General features: G+C 47.2%; 1 protein-coding gene across 8 annotated transcripts in view; it reads right to left on the reverse strand.

Moving 5' to 3' along the window:
- Positions 1-27,500, reverse strand: part of synrg (synergin, gamma) — a 55,237-nt gene that overhangs the window by 17,168 nt on the left and 10,569 nt on the right. For 2 of the 8 annotated variants that reach the window (XM_042062838.1, XM_042062836.1), the window contains exons 5-17: positions 27,153-27,258; positions 26,811-26,922; positions 24,845-25,147; positions 22,667-22,972; positions 20,810-20,890; positions 20,470-20,666; positions 17,174-17,482; positions 16,665-16,801; positions 14,252-14,370; positions 13,896-13,958; positions 11,252-12,319; positions 2,889-3,413; positions 44-210 (exon numbers count right to left, since the gene is read on the reverse strand). In XM_042062838.1, the coding sequence (XP_041918772.1) occupies positions 44-210; positions 2,889-3,413; positions 11,252-12,319; positions 13,896-13,958; positions 14,252-14,370; positions 16,665-16,801; positions 17,174-17,482; positions 20,470-20,666; positions 20,810-20,890; positions 22,667-22,972; positions 24,845-25,147; positions 26,811-26,922; positions 27,153-27,258 (3,493 nt within the window). The remainder of the gene's footprint in view (positions 1-43; positions 211-2,888; positions 3,414-11,251; positions 12,320-13,895; positions 13,959-14,251; positions 14,371-16,664; positions 16,802-17,173; positions 17,483-20,469; positions 20,667-20,809; positions 20,891-22,666; positions 22,973-24,844; positions 25,148-26,810; positions 26,923-27,152; positions 27,259-27,500) is intronic. The other 6 variants (XM_042062843.1, XM_042062842.1, XM_042062837.1 and 3 more) reach the window with 5 other exon arrangements.

Raw genomic sequence — 27,500 nt, forward strand, 5'->3', positions numbered from 1 at the left:
AGAAGGTACAGTAAACATGTGGAAGCATCTGTGCGTGTCTGACCTCTACTTCTCCGGTGAGGTCCTTGTACTTGTCCCTGATGACGGGCAGCGTGGGCTTGTCGCTGAGGGTGCTGGAGCGGTCCCTGAACGGAGCCTCGGGGGCGGGAGACGGGGCGCTACACGGGCCCAGCTCCTTCTCACCCAGACTGTGGCTGCGCTTGTGGGAGCCTGACACACACACACACACACACACACACACACACACATTCAAGGATACAGACACACGCACAGACAAAGTCATACATACACACACAGATACAGGTACACACACACACACAAATACAGACAGACAGGCGCGCGCACGCACGCACACACACACACAGAGACAGACACAAAATACATATAGGTATCAATATATCAACAACAAGTATCATAGACACACACTTGGGCTAAATAAATATCTATACCAGACATATTTTGTCTGTGTACATGCTCATATTTTTGAGAGCGAGTTAATAGACAGTGTCAACACTCCTTCAACAATCTGTGCTTACCAGACAAGAGCTGTTCAGAATAAGCAGATATTTCTAAAGTGTGCTGTGTGTTAGCATGGGGCGATACAGACTTGAGACTATATCATGATGCGTCACAGCATTTTTTGCGATAACATTATAAAAGACTATATGAAAATGTATTATTGATGTACTACTCTCCGTAGTTTTCTCAGCCATGTCAGTAAGTCATGTCAGCTTAGTCTTGAGAGCCATGCAAACATAAAAAGTCAAACTTGATCCTGACCATCATCAGCATTGAACTCTACTTCTGCATCTTTGTTTCCTTTGCTGCCCACCTACCAGGACATTTAAACACCTATATGATTATAATACAAATAATAATAATAATAATAATAATAATAATAATATTGTGATGTGACACATTCTTATCATGGGGAGAAAATCTACTGGTATATCGTTAACAAAACCATATGGCCGATTTACTGTGTGTGGGAGAGGGAGAGAGCGGTATTTATATAGGAGTTCCATATGGCCCATCTCTACTGTGTGTGGGAGACAGAGAGCTGAAGCGTGTGCATACATACAAACACCTAATAAATCCTGGTTCCATTCTCCATCCTCCCTGCACCTGTGAGGGTGTGTGAGGGTCTTTCTGAGGCCTCCAGACTTTTATAGTGCTCTTCAAACAAACCCCCCCCCCCACCACACACACACACTGTTCGAGCCACACTTCCAAGGACAAGGGCGGCAGCCACAAACACTTCATTTGCAACAAATGATAATGATGTTACCTAGCAGCAGCAAAGGTAATGCACCCATGAATAATTCATCAGCCCTCACCCAGTCTAGGGACACAACGCCATCCCTACCTCACACACACACACACACACACACACACACTCACTCACATATTCACAGTCTCTCACACACACAGACATGACTATACAAACACTCATACACAAATGTATTCACAAACACAAGACACAGTTCTCTACCTCACACACATACAGTACGGCACCCACACACACATGCACAATCATATGTGTGCGCACATACACACACACACACACACACACACAGCCAGATCCACCTGCAAGAACATAAACTAACTCTCATTGCCCCGTTCTTCTCTCTATCGATTAAATTCAATGCAAGAAAGCTTTACTGGCAATAAAGTGATACTTCTAATTCTAATCTAAAAATATTCTAATACAAATCACATCATATCTTTCTTGCTCATTCACACTATCTCTCTCTCACACACGCACACACACACACACACACACGCACACACACACACACACGCACACACACACACACACACACCTGCGGGGAGGCAGACCAATGCTTTAGCCTGGCATGTTACAGACTCCCAGAGGTAATCACAGCACAAGCCCAAGATACAATCACACACACACACACACAAACACACTGCGTGTAACTCCATGAGCAAGACCCACCAGAGGCCAAACTGATGAGATTAACATTCTAAAGTACAAACCCCACATTCAGATAAATAAGATTAGAGAGAGAGAGAGAGAGAGAGAGAGAGAGAGAGAGAGAGAAGAACGAGAGAGGGAAGGTGGGAAAGGGAGAGAAGAAGGAAAGTTAAGAGAGGATGGAGAGAGGAGAGAGGGAGGAAGGGAGGATGAGCAGAAGAGAGAGTGAGAAAAAGAACTAAACTTCTATATTATGTGGATGCATGCCTCCTGAGCTTGGTGGGAAAATGGAGACAGTATGCCACCCATCCTTAAAAAACAGGAAGTGGCTAAGGAGGGTGTGTGAGCTAATGTACTGTAGCGCACTTCACACATGGCTGGGTGAGCAGTGGCCGCGCTGCCACCTGTTGCTCTGCATGAGAACAGCAGCTGTATGCTCACAAATGGGACCAGAGGGAGGAGGAGGAGGAGGCAGGCAGATAGACAAACCCACCCTTCATCCTCAACACTCATGTGGCCACACCAGAGGACACACACACACACACACACACACTCTTTCTTCTCTCCTTCCTTTGAACATGTCGGAGTTCTTCTTAAGAAACTGGGCTAATTTAATTGAATGCTATTTCATCTATACACACCATACTAAAGACGCTATGCAATCCCCTACTGTGTTGGCTACATATGACTACAAAGGTATGCATCATTTAGTTCTGTGGATTATACATTATTACGACAGCATTTGTATTAATCCAATTGTTGTTTACAAATGTCACCTCACCACAGTATCCTTACCGTATACTTTTCCTAAACCCTGAAGAATCCCTGACGCCTTCCAAAAATAAAGTATGACTCATTCTTGTTGAGTCTGCCAGAGAGAGGAATGAATAGTCCCTATTGCAAGAGAGGAGTGTGCCTAAGTGAGGAAACAGCAAAGGGATGAGCGACTCACCTTGCACAGAGAGGTCAAAGGTCGCCAGCTCGTTCTTGATCATCTCCTCGCTGGACTTGACCTTGGTCTGGGAGCTGGCCTTCAGGAAGTCCAGCTTGCCAAACTTGGGCTTGTCACCCTGGAAGGCCCCAAACTCGTCCCAGCCCTCGGAGCCGGCCGTGACCTCTGACCCCGTCTCGCTGGCGACCGGAGGGGAGTCGGACTTCTCCGACACGGTGCTGGCGAAGTCACCGAAGTCGTCGTCCTCCTCTTCTCCTCCGTCGCCGGTGCCGAATCGGGCGAAGGCTTCGAAGCGGTCACCCCCTCCACTAGAGCCGCTGTCCTCGCTGGGGAAGGTGGTCACCTTGGGGACACTCGGCTGGGTGACGCTCTCCGAGCTGCCGAAGGAGGTGGTCTCCTGCCGCTGGGCGGTGGTCTGGGGCCGCCGGTCCTGACCGGACGAGAGGTCCTCCCGGTCGGACCAGTCGTAACTGGCCCTGCTGCTGCTGGCCGTGCCGAACGGGTCAAACTTGAGGTCATCAGAATCTGTAAAGGAAAACACACCGAGGGGCTTTCCAATCTACTGTGTTTGAGGATTGTCATCACCAGAAACTTGTATTCTCTCACCTTTGTCATCTCATACAACAAAATGGTCCCCTTGGTGGAAAAATAACATTTCATTCTGCAACTTGCAATGTGCAACATATGTAACAGATGCACCATGAAGACTAATACACTTCTTTCTATCTCCTGCTTGTCTGTGCCATATGGTACATTTCCCTTCTGAATGACATTAAATCCTGGTAGCAAATAATTTTCTCCAACTGAATGACTACAAAAGAGAAGGTAGAATATTTGGCTCCCGTAGCTCTGTTACCAGACTGACAAATGCAGTTTGTCCTCTGTCTGCAAATTTGCACAGTGTAGTAAGATATCTTGGTGTCCTGCTGGATACTGGAAAGTCAGTAGTGTGGTGAAGGTCAGATTTTATCAGCTTAGGACCATGGCAAAATTAAACTTAACTGCCCTACTATGGCCAGTTTTAAATCTAATTAAAAGACCCACCTTTGCTTTACCCTTGCTTTTAGCGCAGGCTGATGCTGCCTGGTCCTTGTCAAGATCCACTTTTCGTTAATCTATTTTAATACCTTTCTTGTTTTATCTATCAGTTACTTTTTTATGTAATTTCATGCATTACTTTAGTTTTTTTTTTTTTTTTATCCCTGCTATGTATGACCATTTACTGTCAGTATCTCCTTGCTCCTCAAATCTATTTCCTTACGGTCAGGATTAAAATGTTGTTTAAAATATGCTATAAGCGACTTGACTTGACTTCATATTCGTGGTGATTGTTGGAGAACACACTGTGTGCAAGGACATTCTTAAGGTGAAGTGTCTATCTTTAAGCCCCTCTGAACTCTACTGCTAACGACAGAACTGCATATAGATAACTCTTCACCTTTCACACTGCTGTGCATAAAAGTCGGATAAAAAGGCAGACTGCTTTTCTACATAGAAGAAAAAGAAAATACTCAAAGGCAATATAAGCTGACACGGCCATGAAACTGAATTCAAGGGTCATCAAAGAATCCAGATTAGAATGCAGGAAGATTCTACAGTTTCATACAAACGTGGACACTCAATCTGACTTGAGACGGATGCTCGTCAACTCTCCACTCAGTGAAAAAGAATTCTGATCTGGGGTCAGATATTCTGCTGTGTTTCTGCTAATTCCCAGTAGGGAACAGTCATCAATTCTGATTTAAGATCAAAGAGTTAGGGACATAAAACTGGCCACGGGCCACAAACACTCGGATTGCTTTCTCACTCTCGGAGCGGCTCGTTCACACAGGGGGTGCTTAAACCAGCAGAAAATACACTGCCCGGATTTCCCCTCGATCTTCTGTCTTCATTACAAACTTCTTAGCATCGTGCTGAATTTCACCGCCCATTAAGTCCCTGACCGATAAATCGCCACATTTAGCTTTCCAACACTGATTTTTTTGTTCCCTGGGAGAAAAATGGCCCTTATTGCATTATTTCACCTCATTAATTTCAGCTCATGTCGATATTTCACATCCACACCCCTCTGGAATCATGTTGAGGCGCACACAGCCACTGAGGCAGTCTGTTTCTCCAGCGGCCAGTCAGATTAGTTAGGGCTGGATTAAGCTAGGATTGCAACAATCACAGGAAAGGGTATATACTACTACTTTATACTACTAGTTTATAGCGGCAGTCTATGAGGTGAGTGAATAAGAATAACATAAAATGGAAGGCTCAAAAGACCTTGTCACTGACTACTTTTTTAGCCATATTTAATCCACACAACACAGGGATTGTTCAAGTGCGTAACATCTGAAAGTTAATATTTTTTTGTTGTGATTGTTGTAGCCTGGAAGCCAGCCTGAATTTAACCCCGAGTTGGCTACGTCAGGCTAGGGATGTTTGGTTGGTACTGTAAGTGACACTCACCTACAAAAGATGTTTCCGAATACGACACAAAAAAGGCATTAATGGTCACCCTTACACTTCCACTACAGCTTTTGGAGTAAAGGATGCTTGTACAAAACCTGTGCCTGTTTTATAGTGTCTACACTGCCCACACAAAGCCCAGAGATCCTGTGCACTGCCCTGCCCTGCCATGCCCTCTCCCCTGTGGACTCTTCTGTATTTGATCTAAATTGGCTGCTGTAGTGAGTGTTGGGTAGTGTGACGTCCAGATGCCGCTCAGATCCCTCTGTGTGGACCACCTCACCCCTGAAGGCCTAATCTACCTCCACCAGCTGCCGCCGGCGGCCTGCTTTTGTTATCTAGCAAACACACAAAGGTCATCATGTAACCCACAGACACGGACATTAAAAACACCCTCTCCTCTTGCTGCTTCAGACAGACTGTGATTTTGTGTGTGTGTACGTGTGTGTGTGTGTGCGTGTGTGTGTGTGCGTGTGTGTGTGTGAGAGTGTATTTGTGTGTGTGTGTGTGTGTGTGTGTGTGTGTAATGCCGCCCCAAAGGTGGGCCACCTGTCAGGCCTGATGTGTCTGTCGAGACGATGAGATGAGAGGACAGGAGACAGGAGACAACTCAGGTCAGGTGTGCAGGGGTGGAGTGGAGGGTGCTATGCTACCAGGCCCTGTGCTTTAATGATGGAGCCTATCTGCTAGAAAGCCAGCAGAGACAGTCAGTGTGAATGAGTCTGCAGCAGACATGTACAGTATGTCTTCAATTGCTCTACCTAATTCAGTGTAATTGCATACATATGCTATATTATATAATCATATGTATGCAGCTTGCTCACCCGTGTATGCATTACACACACACACAAGACACACAAACACACACACTTTGCATATGGTCTGCTTACTGTACATACAAATGCATGGTCAAAAACAGAAACACACACACACAAACACACTCAAGCCCACTCAAACACATAGACACATTGTTACGCATGATGACAATACACGGGCAAATCCAGCAACACAATGTCATCAACAGGTGGCTTGACAAGTCAGTGTCCACTCTCTCACACAACGACAAAACACAACACATACAAGTGCACATCACACACACACACATACATACACACACACACACACACACACACACACACAAAACATGCATGCATGCATGTACACTTCCACATGAATGTACAAATATACACACATGCAAATACACACGTGTACAGGCACATACACTAACAGACACCCATACACACACATACATACATACATACATACATACATACACACACACACACATACATGTACGCACAAGCAATTTGTGAAATTGACAAGGAGAGATCTCAGAGGGCCTGAGCACCTGGGATCTCAGCTAAGGCTACCCTGTGTGCGCTAAGGAGGAGAGGAGGCGAGGCGAGGCGAGGCAGAGGCAGAGAAAAGAGGCTATAGCAGTCAGACTGTGCCATTATTTCAGTTTATTTGCCACAACATTGGTAGAGAAAGAAAGGAAGGAAGGAAGGAAGGAAGGAAGAAAGAAAACAAGGAGGAGAAAGAAGTCACAAAATACTGTGAAAGAGGTTTGTTACAAGAAGTCTGTCAAACTAACAGTGATTTTTTTTTTCTTATTTTTTGTTTTGTTTTTAGGTTGATTGGTTGTTTTTTTGTTCTAAATATACAGGAGCATGCTAGTCAGAAAAAAAAAAAATCAAGAACAAAAAAGCAAACGAGATTTTCTATGAGGGAGAAAAGTGGAGAAGGAAAAGAGAGTAAAGGAACAAAGAGAGAGACAAATGATATTAACAAAAAAGGATCAGAGGCTAAAAATGAAGAGAGAGAGTGAGTAGAAGAGGGAGAGAGAGAAAGAGAGAAAGAGCAAGAGAGAGAGAGAGAGAGAGAGAGAGAGAGAGAGAGAGAGAGAAAAGGAAAACTGAAAGCAAAAAGAGAAGTAGGGAGAGTGAAAATCCCAAACATCAGATACAAGAGAGCAGAATTAAGAAGGCACATTCACAGACTTTAGTAATCGGTGGTGAGCATACTGCAGTTTCTACAGAGGGCAGGGGAGGTGTGGAGATGAGGGTTAACAGATCAAGATCAAGAAGTACATAAGAGATTCGTACAGAACACTCATCAGATGAAGAGAACAAAATTTGAAGCAGAGTACATGGCCTAGGGCAGGCAGACGCAGGACCATTTGAGGGCCTGAAAGCATTTCCTGTCTTTCTTGCTTTCTTGTTTATGTTTTCGCCACCATGTCACTGTAGACCTTTTTTTTATTTTAAAGAAAAATCTCAAAAAGAGTCTAGACGCAAGTCTACAACTTTTTTTTTTTTTTGAAGTCTAAGGAATTAAGATATGTACTAAAGTCTGTGGGTTGTTCCTTTGCGTGGTGCAAACAGACCCTAAGGTCCTCAAGAGGTTTGGATGTAAACAATTGTCTGCACAACTGCAAAGCCTGAACATTTAACAAAGTCTCTCTGTCTGAATGTTGCCTACAGTACAAACTGCACACTTGGGCTGGTCAGAGAGACAGTAGTACCCCGATTCTCTTGTCATCTCACCCTATGGACACACAGACTTTGGTAAAAGTCAGATCGACTTTTGATTACGGACTAACTATGCTCCTTTGTGCATGCGTCGAGAGCTGGGTGGTCCGTCGACAGACTCCCCCATGACACTTTAGAGGCCGACTGCATTAAGGTTAGGGCATGCGCACAATCAGGGCCATACGACTACTGTAGAGAACAAGCAAAGAGCGCGGAGAGATTCAAACTAACATGGCTCATTGCTACAGAACACCCACAGGATGATAATATGGGAACAATTTACACTGTTCGATGAGCAGTCAGAGACGGTAATGGAGTTATTTGCAGGTGTGTGACTGCCATGCTTAAAAAGCCTCAACTGCAAAAAGAGCACTGCTTCTCACCTATAATTCTCAGGTCAGGAAACCGTTAGAAAATACTTTCACTTACAGTCGGATAAATAGGTTCGGACACAAATACTTTACGGAAACACAATCGAGACGTCTAGTGATAGTGAAAATAAATTAAAAGTATATCATATATTATTCCTGTATTAAAAAATACACTATTAAATTCATATGTATACAGTCTGCATTTTTTTCTATTTTTTTCCCCCGTTCTTTAATATAAACATTTTGATCTTACAGACACGCAGGATACAAACACAAATGCAACCCTACTTCATCCTACAATACTTCTTTTGTTTTGTTTTCTCGTTTGTTTTCTTGTCAATTTCACAAATTGGAAAAAAGGCAGGCACACTGCAGCATAAGCAAGGCAAGATGGGGGTTCCACTCCTCTTGGGTAAACAAACCAGTCCACACATGAATTCGGTAGGAAGGATCGTAACACTTTTTCTCAAACCGGGCTCAATTGTACAGCTGCATTCCTGAACACTGCACACCGCACAATATGTAGTGGTGGAGTTGGGGTGCAATTAAATACGGTCTCTTTTAGGGGCAAATACTCAGGTGCACGGTGCAAGTGACTGGGACTCTTACAAGCCTCTAGTCCCCCCAAAAGACAAAATACTGCTATGGTTTTCTTTACGATCTTCGGTGAGGGAGCACCAGCCGACTAGATCATCAGAGGTATATGGGCCAGAGTGTGAGAGACGGAGGAAGTGAGTACTAAAGAATGAAGGGCAGTTGGCTAGATAAGAGCTTTAGGAACATTGCTATAGTGACCTAACTGGATATATCCAGATATATTAATTAGGACATTCCATAAAGATAAGGGGGTGGGTCGATCAAAGGCCTGAATTTGGTGGTCGGGGGCAAACCGATTGTACGAGGGTGTGTATGAAGGTGGTATTAAGGGACTGAAGATGTGGGGCCACGTGATCCTGATATGCTTGTTGTGTTATGGACGAGGGAACAACACCATGATGAGGACCGTGGAAATGGACAGATATGAGAATGTTGGCTCACAAATGAGATATGTGTCAGATATGAGTACACACACACACACACTTCCAAGCCCACATGCCAAAAACGCACAAGCACAGAACATATGCACACATAAAAATGCAGACACACTCTCTCACAGAGCCATCACAAACACACACACGGTAAGAGATCTTGAATGGAGGCTGAGTACCCCAGGCCCTTGAGAGGGAGAGGAGAGAAGTAGCGTGGCGAATATATAAATAACGGATGTTGTGTGCGTGTCTGTGGAGGACTGAGAAGTGGAGCTGAACGGAATATCCATTAGCACCGTCACCAACAGAATTCATCTTCAAGTTTGCGAGCATGCAGGAAAGAAAAGAAAAGGCTTTGGCCTCATTCTCGCAATGGAAACCCAACGAATACAACAGTGACGGCGGTGACGACAATGCGAAGAAAACCGCTCAGCTAAGAAACAGCCGATGCATGCCAAGTGCATGGTGCCGTAGCGCGTGCACTAACACTTCCCGTCTCCGAGTGTGCTTCTGAAACGTCTGAGACGGTGTGGCCACCTGCTGATCTCTATTCTCTACATTCAGAGGGGGCTTCAGTGAAGTGCTCCGACAAGCCTGGGAGTCGTGGCATACCAGATGGGATGGTAAACACTAGACTGGCCTAGATAGTCGTCCCTGGCATAGGGAGCTCAGCTGAGTGCCACTGGACCAGGGGGTCATCGAGTGAGTGGGAGCGTACACGCCACTCGACTGTAGATGCTATCGCAGATAGATCAGGATCGGATATACTGTATCGGAGTACATGGACACAATCTTTAAAATTACATTGCCGGTCCTGATACAGAAGCTGGCTCTATCGAGAGAGTTGCGGAAATATATTAAGTTACAACAGGCTGTAATACCTGAGCTACGATCTGGAAATAAAAACTACAGGTGAAAACAACCATTCGGTTGTTTAGGTTTCAGTTGTTCCGTGCGGAGAACTGAGCAGTAGGAGCTACACTGGCACAAACTTTAATCACTGCTCGGATTATTATTATTATTACATTACATTTAGCAGACACTTCTTGACCAAAGTGACTTACATATGTCAGCTATATTACAAGGGATCACATCGTCCCCGGAGCAACTTGGGGTTAAGTGCCTTGCTCAAGGGCACAACGGTGGAAGCCGGGAATTGAACCGACAACTTTCAGGCTACTGCACGCTAGCCCAGCTTCTTAACCACTACACTACCACCGCCCGGATTATAGTGAGTTATTTTGTCTGCTAATTTTTGCCTTATCTACGAACAGTCCATGCTCATGCTAGAACAGTGACGTGATGTGTTACTGTATAGAATAGTGGTACGACGCACTAAAGACATGTTTACACTGTGTTTCAACATATGTGGCTCCAGGCAACTTTGTCTTCTTTTCTTTACTTCTTAGTCGTTTGTGGAGCTGTGGTATGAATTAAATATCTATTAGCAGGTGCATCACACTAACTTACAAGAAAGAGCACCACGATAGAAAGCCATTTAGAGAACAGCGTGCAAAACGATCCAAACTCTGCTGCCATCAATCAAATGAATAAATAAATAAATAAAGCCAGCAACTTGGCATACCTCAATAAATATGTATAAATAAATAAATATACTCACTCACATAAACGAATGCATATGCATTAATGTGTAACTGTACAAACTGTACAGTTGAGCAATGCACAACAGGAAGGAGACGATGGCACGATATGAGTGTTATGGGGGGGGTGACGTGATATGCGATGATGAGGTTAGGTGATGTGCATGCAGAGCCAGGTATGCTAGCTGATGCTAACGCTAACATTGCTGTGCTGCTTCTCTGACTGGAGCCTACCAATACCAGGGCTGGGTTATCTACGAGAGAACTGATAGGGGGTCGGACTAGAAATGAGAGGTCGAGAGAGGGGATTGGTCTACAGGCAGCCTACGGGTAGGCAGAAGGCGTGGCCTCACCAGAGGAGGCGCACCAGTTCCTCACCTGCGGCGTGTGGCTGGTGGGCGGAGAGACCAGGCAGGTCCAGCGAGCTGTCGGACGCGCCGTGGCGCAGGTCTCCGCCAGCCTCCACCAGCTTGAGGTCCAGCTGCAGGGACAGGGCGTCCTCCTCGCGGCCGCCGCCGCCACCGCTGCTGCTGCCGCCCAGCGAGGGCAGGTCCAGGGATTTGACCGAGGCAGAGTCCTCCTTGGCCTGCCGGAAGGCACGCTCGGCCGGGCTGCATCGGTCCGACACCGAGCCACCCAGCGCCGTCGTGCCCATGCCCAGGCGCGACGCCTGGAAGTCGGCGAAGTCGTCGGCCGCCACGTCGCTGCCGCGGGGTGAGGAGAAGGAGCCGGAGAGGCCGCCGCCCGAGAGCCCGCTGCAGCCGCCGCCGATGCTGTCCTTACCATTGCCACTGGCGTTGTCGTCGTTGTACGCGGAGCCCAGGCCTCCCTCCAGGGACAGCTGCTTGAAGACGTCGTAGCGGTCAGGGCCGGAGCAGGAGCCCAAGCTGGGCTGCCTCTGGGGCCCACCGCTGCCTCCGTGGGACTCCGACGAGCTTCCGAACGCCAGGAAGTCGGCAAAATCGTCCTGCTGCTGCTGCTGCTGCTGCTGCTGCTGCGCCGCCAACACCGAGCCGACCCCGGCGGTGCCAGAACCCGTCACTGCGTCTGCGGAGGAAGAGGAACCGAAGAGGGCAAAGTCGCCAAAGTCGTCTGTGGTTCCCGCGGTGCCACCCTGGGCCGGCGGCAGCAGCAGAGAGGGCGCCTGGGCCTGGGGTTCGGCCGGACGCGCCGAGGTGGGGAGAGAGGAAGAGGAGGAGGAAGAGGGTGCCGAGGAGAAGAGGTCCAGGTCGGCCATGTTGAGGGGGTTGCGGGGGGGCTGAGAGAGTGGGGCCGAGGCCTGCTGAGACAGAGAGTGAGGCTGAGGGGGAAAGGTGGGAGGGGGGAACGCAGGTTGGAAGACTTTGGCGGGGTCTGGCGGCTCTAGTGGAGAGACGCTGTCGGCCGTCTTGAAGTCGGTGAAGCCATCGTCAACACTGACGGACTTAAAGTCGGCAAATCCTTCACCTGCGAGAAAAACAGGAGAGCAAGAGGGTTGGGACAGAATGCTATGACAGTATAATGTACAGAACGTACAGTGACCAAACACAACACCAAAGAAGTGGTCATTAGTTTTCCTCCAACTATCTGAAAAGGGCAGTGACACACTAACACACATGCAAAACTTCACACAGACCACAAATAACATGAACAACATGGTTTCCCAGATATTCATGAGCTTGATCCAATGGGCCAAAAGACACCACAGCACACAACATGAGAAAGAGCCCCATCCTGGAGGACTGGGTGGAAGGAAGTCAAAAGGGAACGTCAAAAGGAGATGTTCTTCTCACTTTGGGCAGACCATCTCATCAAATGAGAGCTAGTTCCAGTTCCAGTTCCAAGTATATTTTTGAGCTTAAACAGACTGACAGGAAGTGAGTGGAAGAGAGAGAGATGGGGTGGGAACGGTAAATTAGCCGAGTCGGACTCGAAGCCGGGTCCCCACGGGCACTTGGTCCCAAATGTGGTACAGGCTCTGTAGCCTGTTGAGCCACAACGCCCGCAGAAAGCAAGTTCCAGTGAAGAGGCTGTGGATCAGAAGAAGGTGCTTGCACCAGGTGGCTGAACACCTCGAAAGAGGAGAGCGGAGTGGAGTAAAGAAGGAAAAACACGGTTGAGGAGTGGACAGTGAAGCCACTGCACTGCACTGCACTGCACGCAGGACTTACTGGGGCCCCGAGAGCTGGGGTCAGTGGACTCTGTTCTAGTGAGGGGGGAACATCAAGCACAACGCACATTAGCAGGCCAATCGACTTGGAAAACAGGAAAACAGGAGAACATCTAACCTGGGAACAACTAACACCAGCTGATGGCTATGGGATCCGGCCTCAGGTGTCTATGGTAGTCAGCCTCAGGTGTCTATCGTAGTTGGGGTCAGGTGTCTATGGTAGTTTGGCTCAGGTGTCTATGGTAGTTGGGGTCAGGTGTCTATGGTAGTTTGGCTCAGGTGTCTATGGTAGTTGGGGTCAGGTGTCTATGGGAGCTGGCCTCATATGGTAGTCTGGCTCAGGTGTCTATGGTAGTCTAGCTCAGGTGTCTATGGTAGTCTAGCTCAGGTGTCTATGGGAGCCGGCCTCAGGTGTCCATGGTAGTTTGGCTCAGGTGTCTATGGTAGTCTGGCTCAGGTGGCTAAAATCCCCAGTTTAGCTATTTCCTGATTTATGAAAAGAAAGGAAACACCTAGCTTGGTAACAAATAAAACCCTCTGATGTCTACGGTAGTCTGGCTGGGATGGCTAAAAATCCTCCTGTTTAGTTCTTGCTGGGACAATACCAAAATGGGTAAAGCTGGAACACAGATGGATTTTCGCACGGGCTTGTTGAACTTAAACCCCGGGACCCAAAGGCTGTGTAGGCCTGTGAGCTGAATATCTGAAAGACTGAACACGCACAAAAAAACCCTCTGTTGCTCCAACTGCATTACAATTACTGCTCTGACTGAGGTTACGACTCCACACCTGAAGGCCTTTGTTTGACTAAGGCTTTGTTGACTGAAGGCTTTGTCTACTGATAGGGAGTGAGGGAGCGGAGTTGGGACTTACCTACGGGTTTCCGCTCCACTGTGGGCTCCAGCGCTCGGAACACACTGTATTTATCCCCACCATCTAGGAACGGAGGACAAACAAACAAACAATAAAACAACAACGCTTACCCTACTGCATTTAAATTGTCAAGTAAAATGTTCATGTCCTCTAAAACCCAAACATATTTGATACCAGAAAGCTGAATACTGCTTTGGATAACAGAGCGTGCTAAGTTCCACATAAATGTATTGTTATTTGGTTTTAAGTTACGTTACGTAAGTTATGTTACATGTAAAAGTGCATGTGTATATGTGTATAAGTGTACATGTATGTTGTTCTAGAGGCCCGTTCTGAAGAGAAAGTGAGGTCCATACCTGAGGCAGGAGGTGCAGGCTCTGGCGGCTGCTCCACAGACATCTGCTTGAAAGCGGCGTACTTGTCTGACGATGAGGAGGATGAAGATCCAGACACAGGCGTCAGCATGGCGGGAGCACTGGGGGAGAAAGAGACGGGAATATTAGCATCAGGGCCAAACTCATTCTCCCTGTCCCCATCCCTCGCTTTCTTTCTGTCCGCCTCGTTCATTTATTCTCCACTCGGCTTTCTCTATCACTCGCTCTCTTTGATAGCAAAGGGGGAAAAAAAATCCCATTAAAATACAATGATCCCTCCCATAGCTTCTCAAACTGATTGGTCACCTGTGTGTGAGATAAGAGAAATCAAACGCTGCAAGGGATTCTGGGAGTCCTCTGGAGCCACCAACGCTGCCTGGAAACACCTGCCTGTCCTCAACCTACAACAAGGGCCCTGGCCAGAGATGATCTCTCCTTCCTCTTGATTCCCTAATCTGTCAGCTCCCTGATTTACTCCTTCACTTCTTCACACACTCTCTCTCTCTCTCTCTCTCTCTCTCTCTCTCTCCTCTTTTTTAATTAGACAGTGATCCTGTGCTCCTGGGAGCGACAGATGCAGCCTCCGTAAACAACAGCGCTCTCGTGTCTGAGGCTGAGGAGTGACGCACGCTTTGTTGAACGAGTATTGTCTGTCACACTGATCACACGCTATCCTTTCTTTATTCTTTCTTTCTTTTTTTTTATTCGTTTAGGCAGCAAAACCAAAAGATAATTGCCTTTCAGCTGCCTTCTGTCTTCCCCTCCTAGATAGCTCCAGACCCCTCGGAACAGTTTTCTTTTTGAGGACCCCGTTAAACAGAGTCTGAGACACACACACACACATGCACACACACACACACACATACATGCACACACACACACACATACAGACCACAAAGGGACGACTGGGGAAAATGAGCTTATCTGTAATCCTACTGAAATGATTTCATTAACAGCCATGGCACGGCCTAATTGTTAGCCCAGGCAGATTATTACACGGCGTTACAAAGGAGGCCTTATCGGCATGACCAGGAGATGGAGGCTGCGGTGGAAGAGAGAAATGCTACAGTGGCCAAACAATGGACCAGCTCCCGCACACCGCTCCGACCGACTCTCCGAGGGAGGAGATCGCGGACAGACAGAGGAAAGGGAGGTGTGGTGTGGGAGCTGAGGTCAGAAGTGTGTTCACATTCGCAGACATCCGTTTGCATACAGTTTTCTCAAAGATCCTTGATCAACCCTCTCTGGTTTCCTGTTTGCCTTGAGTTCTCCGCAAACATACATGGTAGCTGGGTTACCAGTGAGTTGTAATGTTCAATACAAAATCAATCAACTTTAACAGTCCAGAGAAACGTGTTCGCCACAAATGTTCATTTGAATGCCCTTCAGGAGTGGACTCAAACCATTGAGTCAATATGTAGGGTGTTCTGTACAATGTCAATGATCATGCAAGCCACTATTATGCTGACAAATCTTTTCTCCATAACTGCACTCTGACATTCACCAGGCAATTCACAGTTCATGAGATCATGAAATCAAATGATATGTAATCATATGAAATCATTAGAAAACATAATTTTGCTTGGCAGTGTACAGTTCAGCAAATGCCAATTCACGCATACTGAGTATGGCTGGTGTTTTTAATAGTGGGAGAGAAGTAACTCTAATCTGAGTTTAAACTGAATCCAAGTCTACAGGCTGAAAGTGCTCATACTGACCTACACCATGTGTACATCATGTTCCTTTGACTGAAGGAACTTCCTGAGCTTGTGGCTTGCTTATCTTGGTCTCCCTTAAGCAACGAGTATACTTCTGCGCATACGGCTATGCTATACTAGTCTGGAAAAATCCAAACTAGGAAACGTTTGCAACATTTGCATTGCGACGGGCACTACCTTTGAAATCATTGGTCCAGTCTTACCAATCACATTGATCAGAGATTCCTAACATTACTTCCTACTTCGCCTAAACTTTACAAACCGGCAATAAACAGCATCAACAGTCAGGAAACAATGTATGCATTTTTCCAACTGCTTTTTTGATGTTTGCAGGTGTTGCCACTTCTGTTTATCACAATAAGTTTTGGTTTCGTCGTCCTGTCTCATCGCTGATTGGCCTGACATTTTTCTGAGGGAAACGGTTATGAACTATGGTGTTCCAGACTAGATCTCCCCGAAAGAAGATCTAGGTGGGCGGGGCCAGGCTAATCCTGTAGGGTCATACAGTTATGCATAACCCCCATCTACTAGATCAGCGCTGTACTACAGATCCAGTTTTGCACGGAAGCACGGCGCACAGAAAGGCCGTATGGACCAGACTTATGACAAATTTTGCGTCATCAGTTCAGTGCGTAGACCGCTTCTGTAGAAGTGTCTTTGGGCCTTCAGGGTTTTACCTGCTCTGAGGGGCGGCTGCAGCCGGAAAAGAGCTCCCTGAGTCACTCTGGAAGTCGGCGAACGAGTCGTCTCCTCCACCTGCCTTCGGGGCCTCCTGGAAGTCCTGGAAGTCGTCGTCATCCGCCGCTTTGGTCCCCTGAAAAGATACCGACAGCAAAAAGTCAAATGACAAGTCAGCTCTAGCGCCAATATGACATTCTTTCAGGTTTGGACAAAACATTCTTCAGATGCATGGTAGACACCGACAGGGGAGCATCATTCTAGGAGTGGACATATGTCACATATACTAAAAAGCTAACAATCTATTCATTTGACATGAAATATAACATCTGTGCTTGCCCTATAATTTCATGTGAAAATGGCTGCTGTTAACATATATATTGTTACCCACAAATACAATAAAATAAATGAGTACCAAAACCAAAATGGCCACTGTGAGAAAGGTCTATAGGCTGTCCTCCCCTTGACACCCTTTGAATGGGGGTGGTGTGTGGCCCGCCTTCCTCACCTGTACCGGAGGAAAGCTGGCAATGAAGCCGGATGTGGGCTGTGCTGTTGGAGGGTTAGGGGTCATGCCAATGACGGGTGCCACAGGAGTTGGCATCGCCATAGAGATGGCCGGCGCTGCAGTGGGCATGGCCATAGAGACGGCCGGTGTGGGGTTCTGCATCGCCATGGAGACGGGCGGCTGGGCCATGATTGGCGGCTGGTGCTGGGACATGACGGCGGGCATGGCCATGGTGAGGCCTGGCAGGTTGGGCACGGGCGGAGAGGGGAACTGGTTCAGGATGTCGGGACTCATCACCGGGATGCCACTCTGGAGGAGGACGAGAGAAAATATAAACTCGTAAAAACTGTCACTTCATACACCCATAGATGATCAATTTTCAAGTAAAAATACATGTACTGAGTGACAAAGAAGATAAAAATGTACACTTCTTCAAGGGGACTTCATCACAACATGACAACATACACTAAAGACACCTCTTTTAATTTTTCACATTTTGCTTTAGTGTTATCATTTAAAAACGGAACTGAAAGAAATGCCAGGCTACACTATGAAGATCCTTGTGGACTGTTTGGCATATCCATACCCAGGTCTGACATAGTGCCACAGCAGTACAGCAGTCAGCAACACACCCGGCGGCTATCAGTATTTCATGTTCCTGCACTGATCTTCGGTGTGGCAGAGGAGAGGCAGGTCACAGTGGGCATGTCCCGTGTGATCCCTGAGAGCCTCGGACACTGACGGGGACTTTCACAGAGGAGAAGCGCCCCAGAACGCCACCTGCCACCACCCCTGTCAGAGCCGTCCATCTCACAGGGGTGACCTTGGGGTTGATTGGCTGTGCTACAGGTGGCCTCAAACACAGGGCTAGAACACACAGCGTGCTTGTCTTCTAGGTGTGCATTTATGTGTGTGTGTGTGTGTGTGTGTGTGTGTGTGTGTGTGTGTGTGTGTGTGTCACACACACACACACACACAAACAGGTGTGCATTTATGTGTGTGTGTGTGTGTGTGTGTGCGTGCGTGCGTGCGTGCGTGTGAGAGAGAGAGGAGCGAGTGCACTGTAAGGCAGCAATTAAAGCTCTGAGGCGAGCGCAGAAACACAGGAAGGTCTCTTTTCCTCTTTTCCTCTGCCCTTTCACTCTTTTCCTCTGCCCTTTCCCTCTCTTCATCTGCCCTTTCCCTCTCTTCCTCTGCCCTTTCCCTCTTTTCCTCTGCCCTTTCCCTCTTTTCCTCTGCCCTTTCCCTCTCTTCCTCTGCCCTTTCCCTCTTTTCCTCTGCCCTTTCCCTCTTTTCCTCTGCCCTTTCCCTCTTTTCCTCTGCCCTTTCCCTCTTTTCCTCTGCCCTTTCCTTTCTTTTCCTCTGCCCTTTCACTCTCTTCCTCTGCCCTTTCACTCTTTTCCTCTGCCCTTTCACTCTCTTCCTCTGCCCTTTCACTCTTTTCCTCTGCCCTTTCACTCTTTTCCTCTGCCCTTTCACTCTTTTCCTCTGCCCTTTCACTCTTTTCCTCTGCCCTTTCCTTTCTTTTCTCCACAGTGATGGAGAGAACAAGGTTAAAAAAGACAAGGAGAATGAGAGAAGAATGAGCATGAACAAAAGAAACAGACACAGAGAGAAAGCTGGAGAGACAGCGTAGAGGTGAGGGGAGAGAGGCAAAAGAAAGAGAGAATGGGGGGAATGACAAAGGGAGAGATGCCTCCCTCAATTATTCATTAAAGTCAAGTTTCACACTTAGCCAGCCATTACCAACTGTTTCCGGAGAGCAGTGTCCCACAGGACAGGAGAGATTTGCATTAGAAAAAGACGCCTGTTATTACCAGCTCACTCTCACACAAACACTCCGTCTCTCTCTCTCTCTTTTTCCCCCTCTCTCTCTCCATTTCTTTATCTCCCAAGGGGCTGGCTGTCAGCCGCCAGCCTGAGGAGATAAAACAACTCCCACCAGCAGAGTGTGTGTGTGTGTGCGTGTGTGTGTGTGCGTGCGTGTGTGTGTGTGTGTGTGTGTGCGTGAGTGTGTACGTGTGTGTGTGCGTGTGCGTCTGTGTGTGAGTGTGCATGTAGTGTACATACACAAGGGGCAAAATTGTATGTGCCTATGCACACAGTTAGTGTGGGACAGGTGTGCATTTATATATTCAAGGTGTGTGGGTGTGTGTATGTGTGTATGTGTGTGTGTGTGTGTGTGTGTGGGGAGGGGGGGGGTTATAAAGAGGTTGTGGTGTGTGCACATAATTGGGCATATGGCCATGGGGGATAAGCTCACCTGTGCACACAGAATGTGTGTGCATGTGTGTCTCTGCATGCTAAGCACAAGACTCTCTGGTACGGTTATATGACCTACGCACACAGACACAGTGTGTGTGTGTGTGTGTGTGTGTGTGTGAGTGAGAGAGAGAGAGAGAGAGAAAGCGAGAGAAAGAGAGAGAGACAGATTGTGTGTGAGTGAGTGTGTGTGTGTCTGAGGATGTATTTTATATAGGGATGTGGTTATAGGCTGACATTCATCTGTTTTCCAATTATCCCTCTGGTCCCATGAGCAGAGCTATTCTCTTTTTAATGTTTAGGTGTAGTCTGTGTGTGTGTGTGTGTGTGTGTGTGTGTGTGTGTGTGGAGGGTGTCAGTTTAACATAATATGCCATGTTGTGCCTAGGTATCGATTAGCCTTATGAGTTACGAGACCCATCTGACACCAACCATGAAATTCATGGAGGATTAGGAGGTTAACAGACGTGTCGCATGCACCTCATCACAAATTAGGACTGAGGCAACAGGTCCCTTTTCTGACCTGGACACAATTGCCATAATTGGATGAAACACCATTCAAGGCCTAATTAGTTTGATCATTTACATGTAAATGAGTAAACGGCGAAGGGACAGTGTCAGAAAAGTTAAATATCTGCCATATTAATGAATAAAAAAAAAATGCACACAGTTTTGAGAAACAATTATGATAATGCCGTCCAATTTCAAAGTTAAATGCTGAAGTCTTCTTAAGCTGTCTTTGTCATTTGACCCATTTAACATGGTCGTAAAAGTTTAATTAAAACAAAGTAATTCCTCTAACCTTGCAGGTGATTTTTCTGACCATGGAAGCAAATCAAACATTTTCTATGTCAATATTACAGTGCAAGTCTCTTACATTACTATTACTATTACTACTAACCTCAATTAGACAAACTAATCCTAAACTACAAACCATAAACAATTCTTGAGGGGCTGAAGTGTTTCACCCATGTCATGCCACATTGCATGAAAGAAGAAGAGACATCATTCCTAGCATGAAGCGAATAGTCTACCTGTGCGACCCCTATCAGGGCGAGGACGGTGTAGAGCTCCTCCTTGGTCAGCTTGCCTGGCGTGGTGCGATTGGCCTGGGCCCAGATCTGCCCTAGAGCCTCTCGGGGTAACCCCGACGACATCAGGATGGGGTAGAGCTTTGCTGTGTCGATGCCCGCGGGCGTCATGGTGAACTCCAGCACCTTCTTAAACATCTCTGCAGGACACGTCACACATAAACAACAATCAGTAATGACATAAATAAAACATTATAGTATATAAAACATGCTTAGTGTAATGTAGAAAGCATCTGTACACTAGGTTGTCTAGTGAATGTGTAAAGGATGCCATGCATCTCACCTGGGATGAGGCTGTCGTTGTAAAGCCAAGAGGGCACCATGGGCTGCAGATGTTCCTGCTGTGGGTACACCCCCACACCTGCTAACAGAGACACACACACACACACTTTCACACTCACTCTTACACATTTGGTGTGTGTATGTTGCTCACATCTGTGTGACACACACACAAACACCAACATTTCCCTCTAATAATGTTGGGAGGGCTGCTTACAGCATCTTAATGAGTCTAATATCCAGTCCTCTCACATATACATACTGCAGCCACCACATTAAGTATCCTACCCAGCCTGTCTGTACATTCTAACTGAAGGATTATCACATGAAGGGCCTGGGTGGCCAGTCTTTGTGAACAGCCTTGGAAGTAGTCTCTTGTTTTCTCATCACTTAGCATGTGACAACCATGCATCTCCATAAATGTCCTCTGGGTACGAGGGGGATGACGATAATGGCTGACGCTAGCTAATCTGTTCCTATTAACTCCACTGAATAACATAAATCTGACAAATACAAACATGCCGCAGGCAGAGAGGATTCTGGGAAATTGGAACGAACTGTCCAACAAAGTGAGTGACAGATAGAGATAGACATGGGAGGCAGCAAAAGTCTGTTTTGGCAAGTAAGAGCCTGATCCCGGACCTTTACTCCATTCGTTCACCCGTTAATTCATTCATTCATTATTTAATTCATTCCTTCATCAATTCAATCATGTGAGTTAGAAATCAGACAGCTCCTTCATCAATTCAATCATGTGAGTTAGAAATCAGACAGCTCCTTCATCAATTCAATCGTGTGGGTTAGAAATCAGACAGCTCCTTCATCAATTCTATCGTGTGGGTTAGAAACCAGGCAGCTCAGTGCAAGTGATAGGGCATCCGAAATCTCCTGAAAGAATGTGATCGACTGAGAAAGGAAGTCAACGCTCACAGTGTTACACAGTAGGAAGGACACCCACTCAACCAGAGGCAGACAGGAGTGAGGACTACAGTAGTCCGAGAAATACAGAACAACAAAATCCCAGACTCTGTAGACACATGGAGCCCAGTGGCACAACCTGTCTGTCTGGTGAACTCATTCTGGAAGTTCACGCTAGAGTAGAGAGAGAGAGCGAATGCAGAGAGAGAGAGAGAGAGAGAGAGAGAGAGAGAGAGAGAGAGGGAAAAGCAGGTGATTTAGAGAAAGAGGTAGCCTCGAGTAGAATCAGGTGTGTAAGTGTGTGTGTGTGTTAGCTTTCCCCAAAGGGGCTCTCTGCTGTGCCAGCGTGCTGAGTGTGTGTGTGTGAGTGTGTGTGTGTGTGTGTGTGTGTAGTCTGACTCATCGTATTCAGGAGTCACAAGGAAACTCTAGAGAATCAGCAGACTTTAAAGATGCTCGGGTGGTTCTGCTGCTGCACACAGAAAATGTCTCATTTGGTTAGAAAATCCAGTCTAGAGACTCCTTGGAAAAGGCATACAACAATCCCATGCATGTGCCAAAAGGGTTAGTAGCGTGTGGTTTTTTAATTTGTATTCAGGGTAGACTGACAATGATTTCAATGATTGGATGAGGCTTGAAATGGTCTGATTATCGGATGCCACAGTTTATAAAATCAATTAAATAACAACAAACAAACAAACGAAAAAAAAAAAAAAGAAAAAAAAGTCATCGCCATGCCAACCAGCCGGTGCCTTCCACTGGTGCCATGTGTCCCAGGTGGCTTGTGAATATTAGTAAGAGAGTGAAAGAGAGGAGAGTGAGACAGCAAGAACCTTCACCAGGCGAGGGTGTTAATAAGGTAATATGGCAGCAAGCCACGTCGGCAGGAGCCCCAGAAGGGACAAGGCCCAAGAGAAGAACCCAAAGACCTCGCTCTCCTCACCACCGATGCCTGTAGCCTGGGCTGGACCGTCGCTTTGGCCAGGAGCCGGTTTGTCTTCAGCAGGGGCTGCTGATGCTGATGCTGGAGCTTCTGGGCTTGTTTCCGTGGTGACGAACGCTGAGCTCAGGTCCTCCGAGGCCTGGGCCCAGTTGCGGGCCTTGGTGCTGGGCTGGAACTGGGCCTGGCCCGAAGAGGCAGCCCGCGAGCCCAGGTGGGCTAGGGGCTTGTGCTGTTTGAAGTGGACCTGAGCTTTGCCGTGAGCGGTCAAGTCGCAGGATGAGAACAGTTTCTCTTCCAAGGAAGGGCCTGGGGTGGTGGGTGAGGAGAAGTTAAGAACCCAGAAGTTGTTGTTGTTGTTGTTGTTGCCCACCCCCCACCCTCCTTTTGGCTTTCCCTGATCGCTCACCTACCCACAACACTTACACATTGCAAGTCTGTTTCAAGGTATGTGCTGTGGAACACTAAACTGTGCTAAGGCTCTAAACAGACCTAAACAAATGCATTGAGAAGCCAATTCCACAGCTGTTCAGCAGATCATAAACGGCACATTAAAGAGGGGAGCATGGAACTCTACTCCATCCAAAAAAAATGTCTTTAAATCAGATAAAACTTGAAATGACTACAAATTGATTAACTAAGGCCATAGAGATCATTTGATGGTGGAACTACTAATGATGCCCTTAACGTTTTACTTTGAGAAACCCTCAAGGTGATGTAGGTGGCTCTGCTGATCTGCAGCTAGTGGTTTAGCAGCTCTCTGGGACTGCACAAAACAATAATGGGATAGGATGGGATGACATTTTATTGACACTTATTGAAACTTTTCTTTTGAGTAATTGCTTGTTGACAGACTTTGCACCTCGCCTGCCTTTCAAATTAGGGTCCCTTATTTGGAGTGCAGCTAGATAGGGATTGCATGTCATGTTTACAGCAATAAATCTGTTTCAGACTGTCAAATCTGCGCTGCCTATTCACTGTAAGATTGCTGTTTTAGGCTTGCTAGACTACCAAGGCTAATTTTGCCTTTATCATTTCTAAACACCTGTATTGACATTTTTAGCAACAAGTGGAATAGTTGAGTAAAAAAATCATTGGCCTGACCCTTTAAATAATCCCATGATTACCGGTACACCCGGCCTGAAGAGCTTTGTTATTCTTCTCATCCAACTTGTTGTTTACGCTTACCTACTCCTGTCCTCGAGCCAATGCCCGCTTTCGTTCCCACACACCGGGGGGGGCAAACCACTCCAGACCAATGTAATTGGCCCGCTCCAAACGGAGCGCAAGTGGGTCAGCCGATCCTGAAGGGATTACGGGGGCAGAAATCCGGGAATTACGCTAGCAGGAGCAGAGCACACGGCGTTCGGCCGAGAGATTTCTCTGCTGATGCCCAGTCCTGGTCCTTCAGCTTTCATCTCCTCCCTCATCGGAGATGACTAATTACAGGGGAGATCAGAGTAGGGGCTGTCGGGGAGAATCTTAACTGTGTCTGGAGGTCAGGGAGGAGACGAAGAGTCCTTCCCACTTACTCTGATAGGCCATGTCTTCACAGAGGTGGCCCAAGGATAAACTTAACAGTGATTGCCCATCTTGGACAACCTAACAACCAGTGTGTGTGTGTGTGTGTGTGTGTGTGTGTGTCTGCATGTGTGTGTGTTTTGAGTGTGTGTGTGCCTGTGTCTGTCTGAATGTGTGTGTGTGTGTGTGTGTGTGTGTGTGTGTGTGTGGTTGCATGTCATTCTGTGTGTGTGTTTCTAAGTGTGTGCTGAGCTAAGCTGAGCGTTTAGGGTTGTTTACTTGCTACTGCGGGCTTGCCCCTGGGCCTCAGGGCTCCGTATGCCAGGCTGTCTGTGAGCAGGGCCCAGGCTTCTCCGGGCGCAGCGCTGACGCAAGAGCACCACAGCCCCCCTCGCACTGAGAGCACTGAGCTATGGAGAGCCTGCTGAGCCTAAACACCTCCCCGCTGTGAGTTACCCACACATAAATACCCCACTCCCACAACTACCCCCCCTTACCACCCCCCCCCCCCCCCCTCGCCTTTTCTCCCGGGAGTACCAGTTACTACGGGTTACGGGGAGGGAGTAAGCCAGTGAGTGATGAGACCGGGCTGGACTAAAAATGAACATAAAACAGAAATGCTAAAACTAACGAAAAAAAGGAAAGAACACAGTAGTTTACCTTGGAATGCAGATTGGGAGCTGGAGATGACAGAAGAGTGATGGACGGCAGTGGGGGTGGGCTGGGATTGGAGGAGAGGGTTGGGGGCGGGGACAGAACCCTGAGGGGGAAGCTGGGCCGTGGGGAACGAGGGCTGGGGTACAGCGGAGGAGGAAGAGGAGGAGGATGACGCCTCTACGGGCCCCTGCATAAAGTCACTAAACTCGTCATTGTCCTCGGGAAAGGCAGGGGGGAGGGAGTGAGGGGGAGCAGAGGAGGAGGAGGAAGTGGTGGATGAGGAGGAGGAGTGGAGTGGCGATGAGTCTGTAAAATGAAGAGAGGATGAGAGTAGCACACACCAAAACAGACATACAGACACACACACACACAGACGCACACACACACACACTCAGACAAACACTCTCACAACTGATGAGGTCAGTACAACACAGTGCGAGTAAATGAACACACAGAGTTATAGAGTAAAACTGAAAACAGTGAAGTCTTCTTCTGCGGGAGTGCACATCAGAAAAGCTGAAAACACAGCAGTCTACCTTTAAAACTGCTGTGGGCGATTATTAAGCCTTACGATCTTTATGGTCCCACAGCTATTGGGAAATTAGATAAATCAGTAACTCCAAGACTCTTTTAAGGTGTATTTTCTGTCTAAAATGATCCCAATGTGGCTAATGTAGCTGTTTGCTCAAATAGAAGCATCCCCAAATTGCAAGCAACCTAGCCTACTGATCGTTATGTGTGTACACAGCATAGTAAAATGGAATGAGCCCCTGGAAAGATTGTCTTCCGTGGATGCAACATGCAAATGCAAAATCCGCAAACAGCATTCCGTGTCAATTAATTGCATTGCAATGACAATGGCACTGGGATAACCTCTGTGGTTGAACAGGGCTGTCTGCATCCTATCCAGTTGCTTGTTTGTTCCGTTAGCTGGAAATGCAACTTCCTGATGTGCACTACTACAAAGCTCTCAGACACACACTTCTCAGAGACGTCAACAACATGCTAAGAGACAGTCAAGGACACCAGAGACAAAACAAACACAGTGCAACTGTCAAGTGTTTACCTCAACACTTACAAAACAAACTAACAATACTTTACAAGAACAAACAACTAAAGCAGACATAGCAAACTGAAAAAAAAAAGAATGTTTGTGGCATCGTCACTTAATAAGCACAGGTGTCAAGAGACAGGTGTGGAAGAGTGTATGACAAAATCCACAGAGAGAGAGAAAGAGAGAAAGAGAGAAAGAGAGAGAGAGAGAGAGAGAGAGAGAGAGAGAGAGAGATTGAGATTGAATGGTAGTGACTAAACAATGGAGGAGGAGGATGAAGAGGAGCATAAAGAGGAGGAGGAGGTGGATGACAGCGATCGAGTACGCATGAAGAGAGCGCAGTCTGCCCCATCGCCCCATGACTCCTGTGGCGAGCGGGAGTGGTGGGGGCGATCTTGGCTCGGTGACGCGCGCCGCGAGGATCAGAGGAGCTGTAAATAGATAGATCGCTACACAGCAGCCAGCCAGCCAGCCAGCGTGCCTGTCTGCCCGCCCGCCAGCTTGCATGACAAGGGCTGGCCCAAGAAAAGGAGAGCAGGAGAGCTCTTACGACAGACAGAAGCAAGACAGGGAGCTGTTTGTCAATGTCGCCTCAGGAGGGCGAGAGAACATGCATGAGTATCTGTGTGTGTGTGTGTGTGTGTGTGTGTGTGTGTGTGTGTGTGTGTGTGTGTGTGTGTGTGTTGTTTGCCTTCTGTGGGCTATGCCAGTTGCTTCCCCGTGTCCAAAGAGGTAGCTGCTGTGCTCTGATGTGATGCTTTGCTAGGCTGGTAGAGTCCGACATCAGGTGGGACTTGGAAAGCAGACAGTGAGAGATGGAGCTGGAAGGCAGCTGTGTGTTTATGATTGTGTGTGTGTGTGTGTGTGTGTGTGTAGGTATTATGTGCGTGTGTGTATGCTTGTGTGTGCTTCTACCTGGTTTCTTGGACTGAGAGGATGGGGTGGGGTGCATCCTGGCGTCACGGCTGAAGCCATCCAGGTTGCCTTTGATGGCCTCAAGCGCGTCGTCTCGACTCTTTTCTCCAGTCTGGCAAGTGTTCAGAAACACAAATAGCGTTACTACGGCAACGACTAAGACCTCCTTTATGAGCTCACTGCCGAAACCCACAAGACCCCTCAGCATTCAAGTTCTGATGGCCACATAATATCAATATACACATGACTGTGGCAGACAGTGGAGGTGGACGTCCCTGTATTGGAGACTTCAGGGAGGTGGAAATGAGCATGTTCAGAGAAAAGGCTGACCTTTGACCCTACCTTGGGTTTGACGCTGCTCAAGAGGCGCAGCTTCTGCTTCTGCTCCTCAAACTGCCGCCTCTTACGATCCTCCTCTAGGAGGCGCTGCTGCTGCTCCAGACGTTTCCTAAGGAGGGCACAGAAACCACACGGCATGAATACAAAATACACAAGCACAAGGAAATCCAGGAAATTGCCAGTTTCAAACATTAGCACTCTTATAATTTCAAACATTAGTACTCTTATAAACCATGCAATCTTTGCATACCACATTCAAATTGACACATATCAAATACACAGATGCTTACACACACACACAAACACACACACACACACACAAACACAAACACAAACACAGTTGCAGTATGA

Source organism: Alosa sapidissima, chromosome 15 (assembly GCF_018492685.1).
Source record: "Alosa sapidissima isolate fAloSap1 chromosome 15, fAloSap1.pri, whole genome shotgun sequence".
Lineage (NCBI taxonomy): Eukaryota > Metazoa > Chordata > Actinopteri > Clupeiformes > Clupeidae > Alosa > Alosa sapidissima.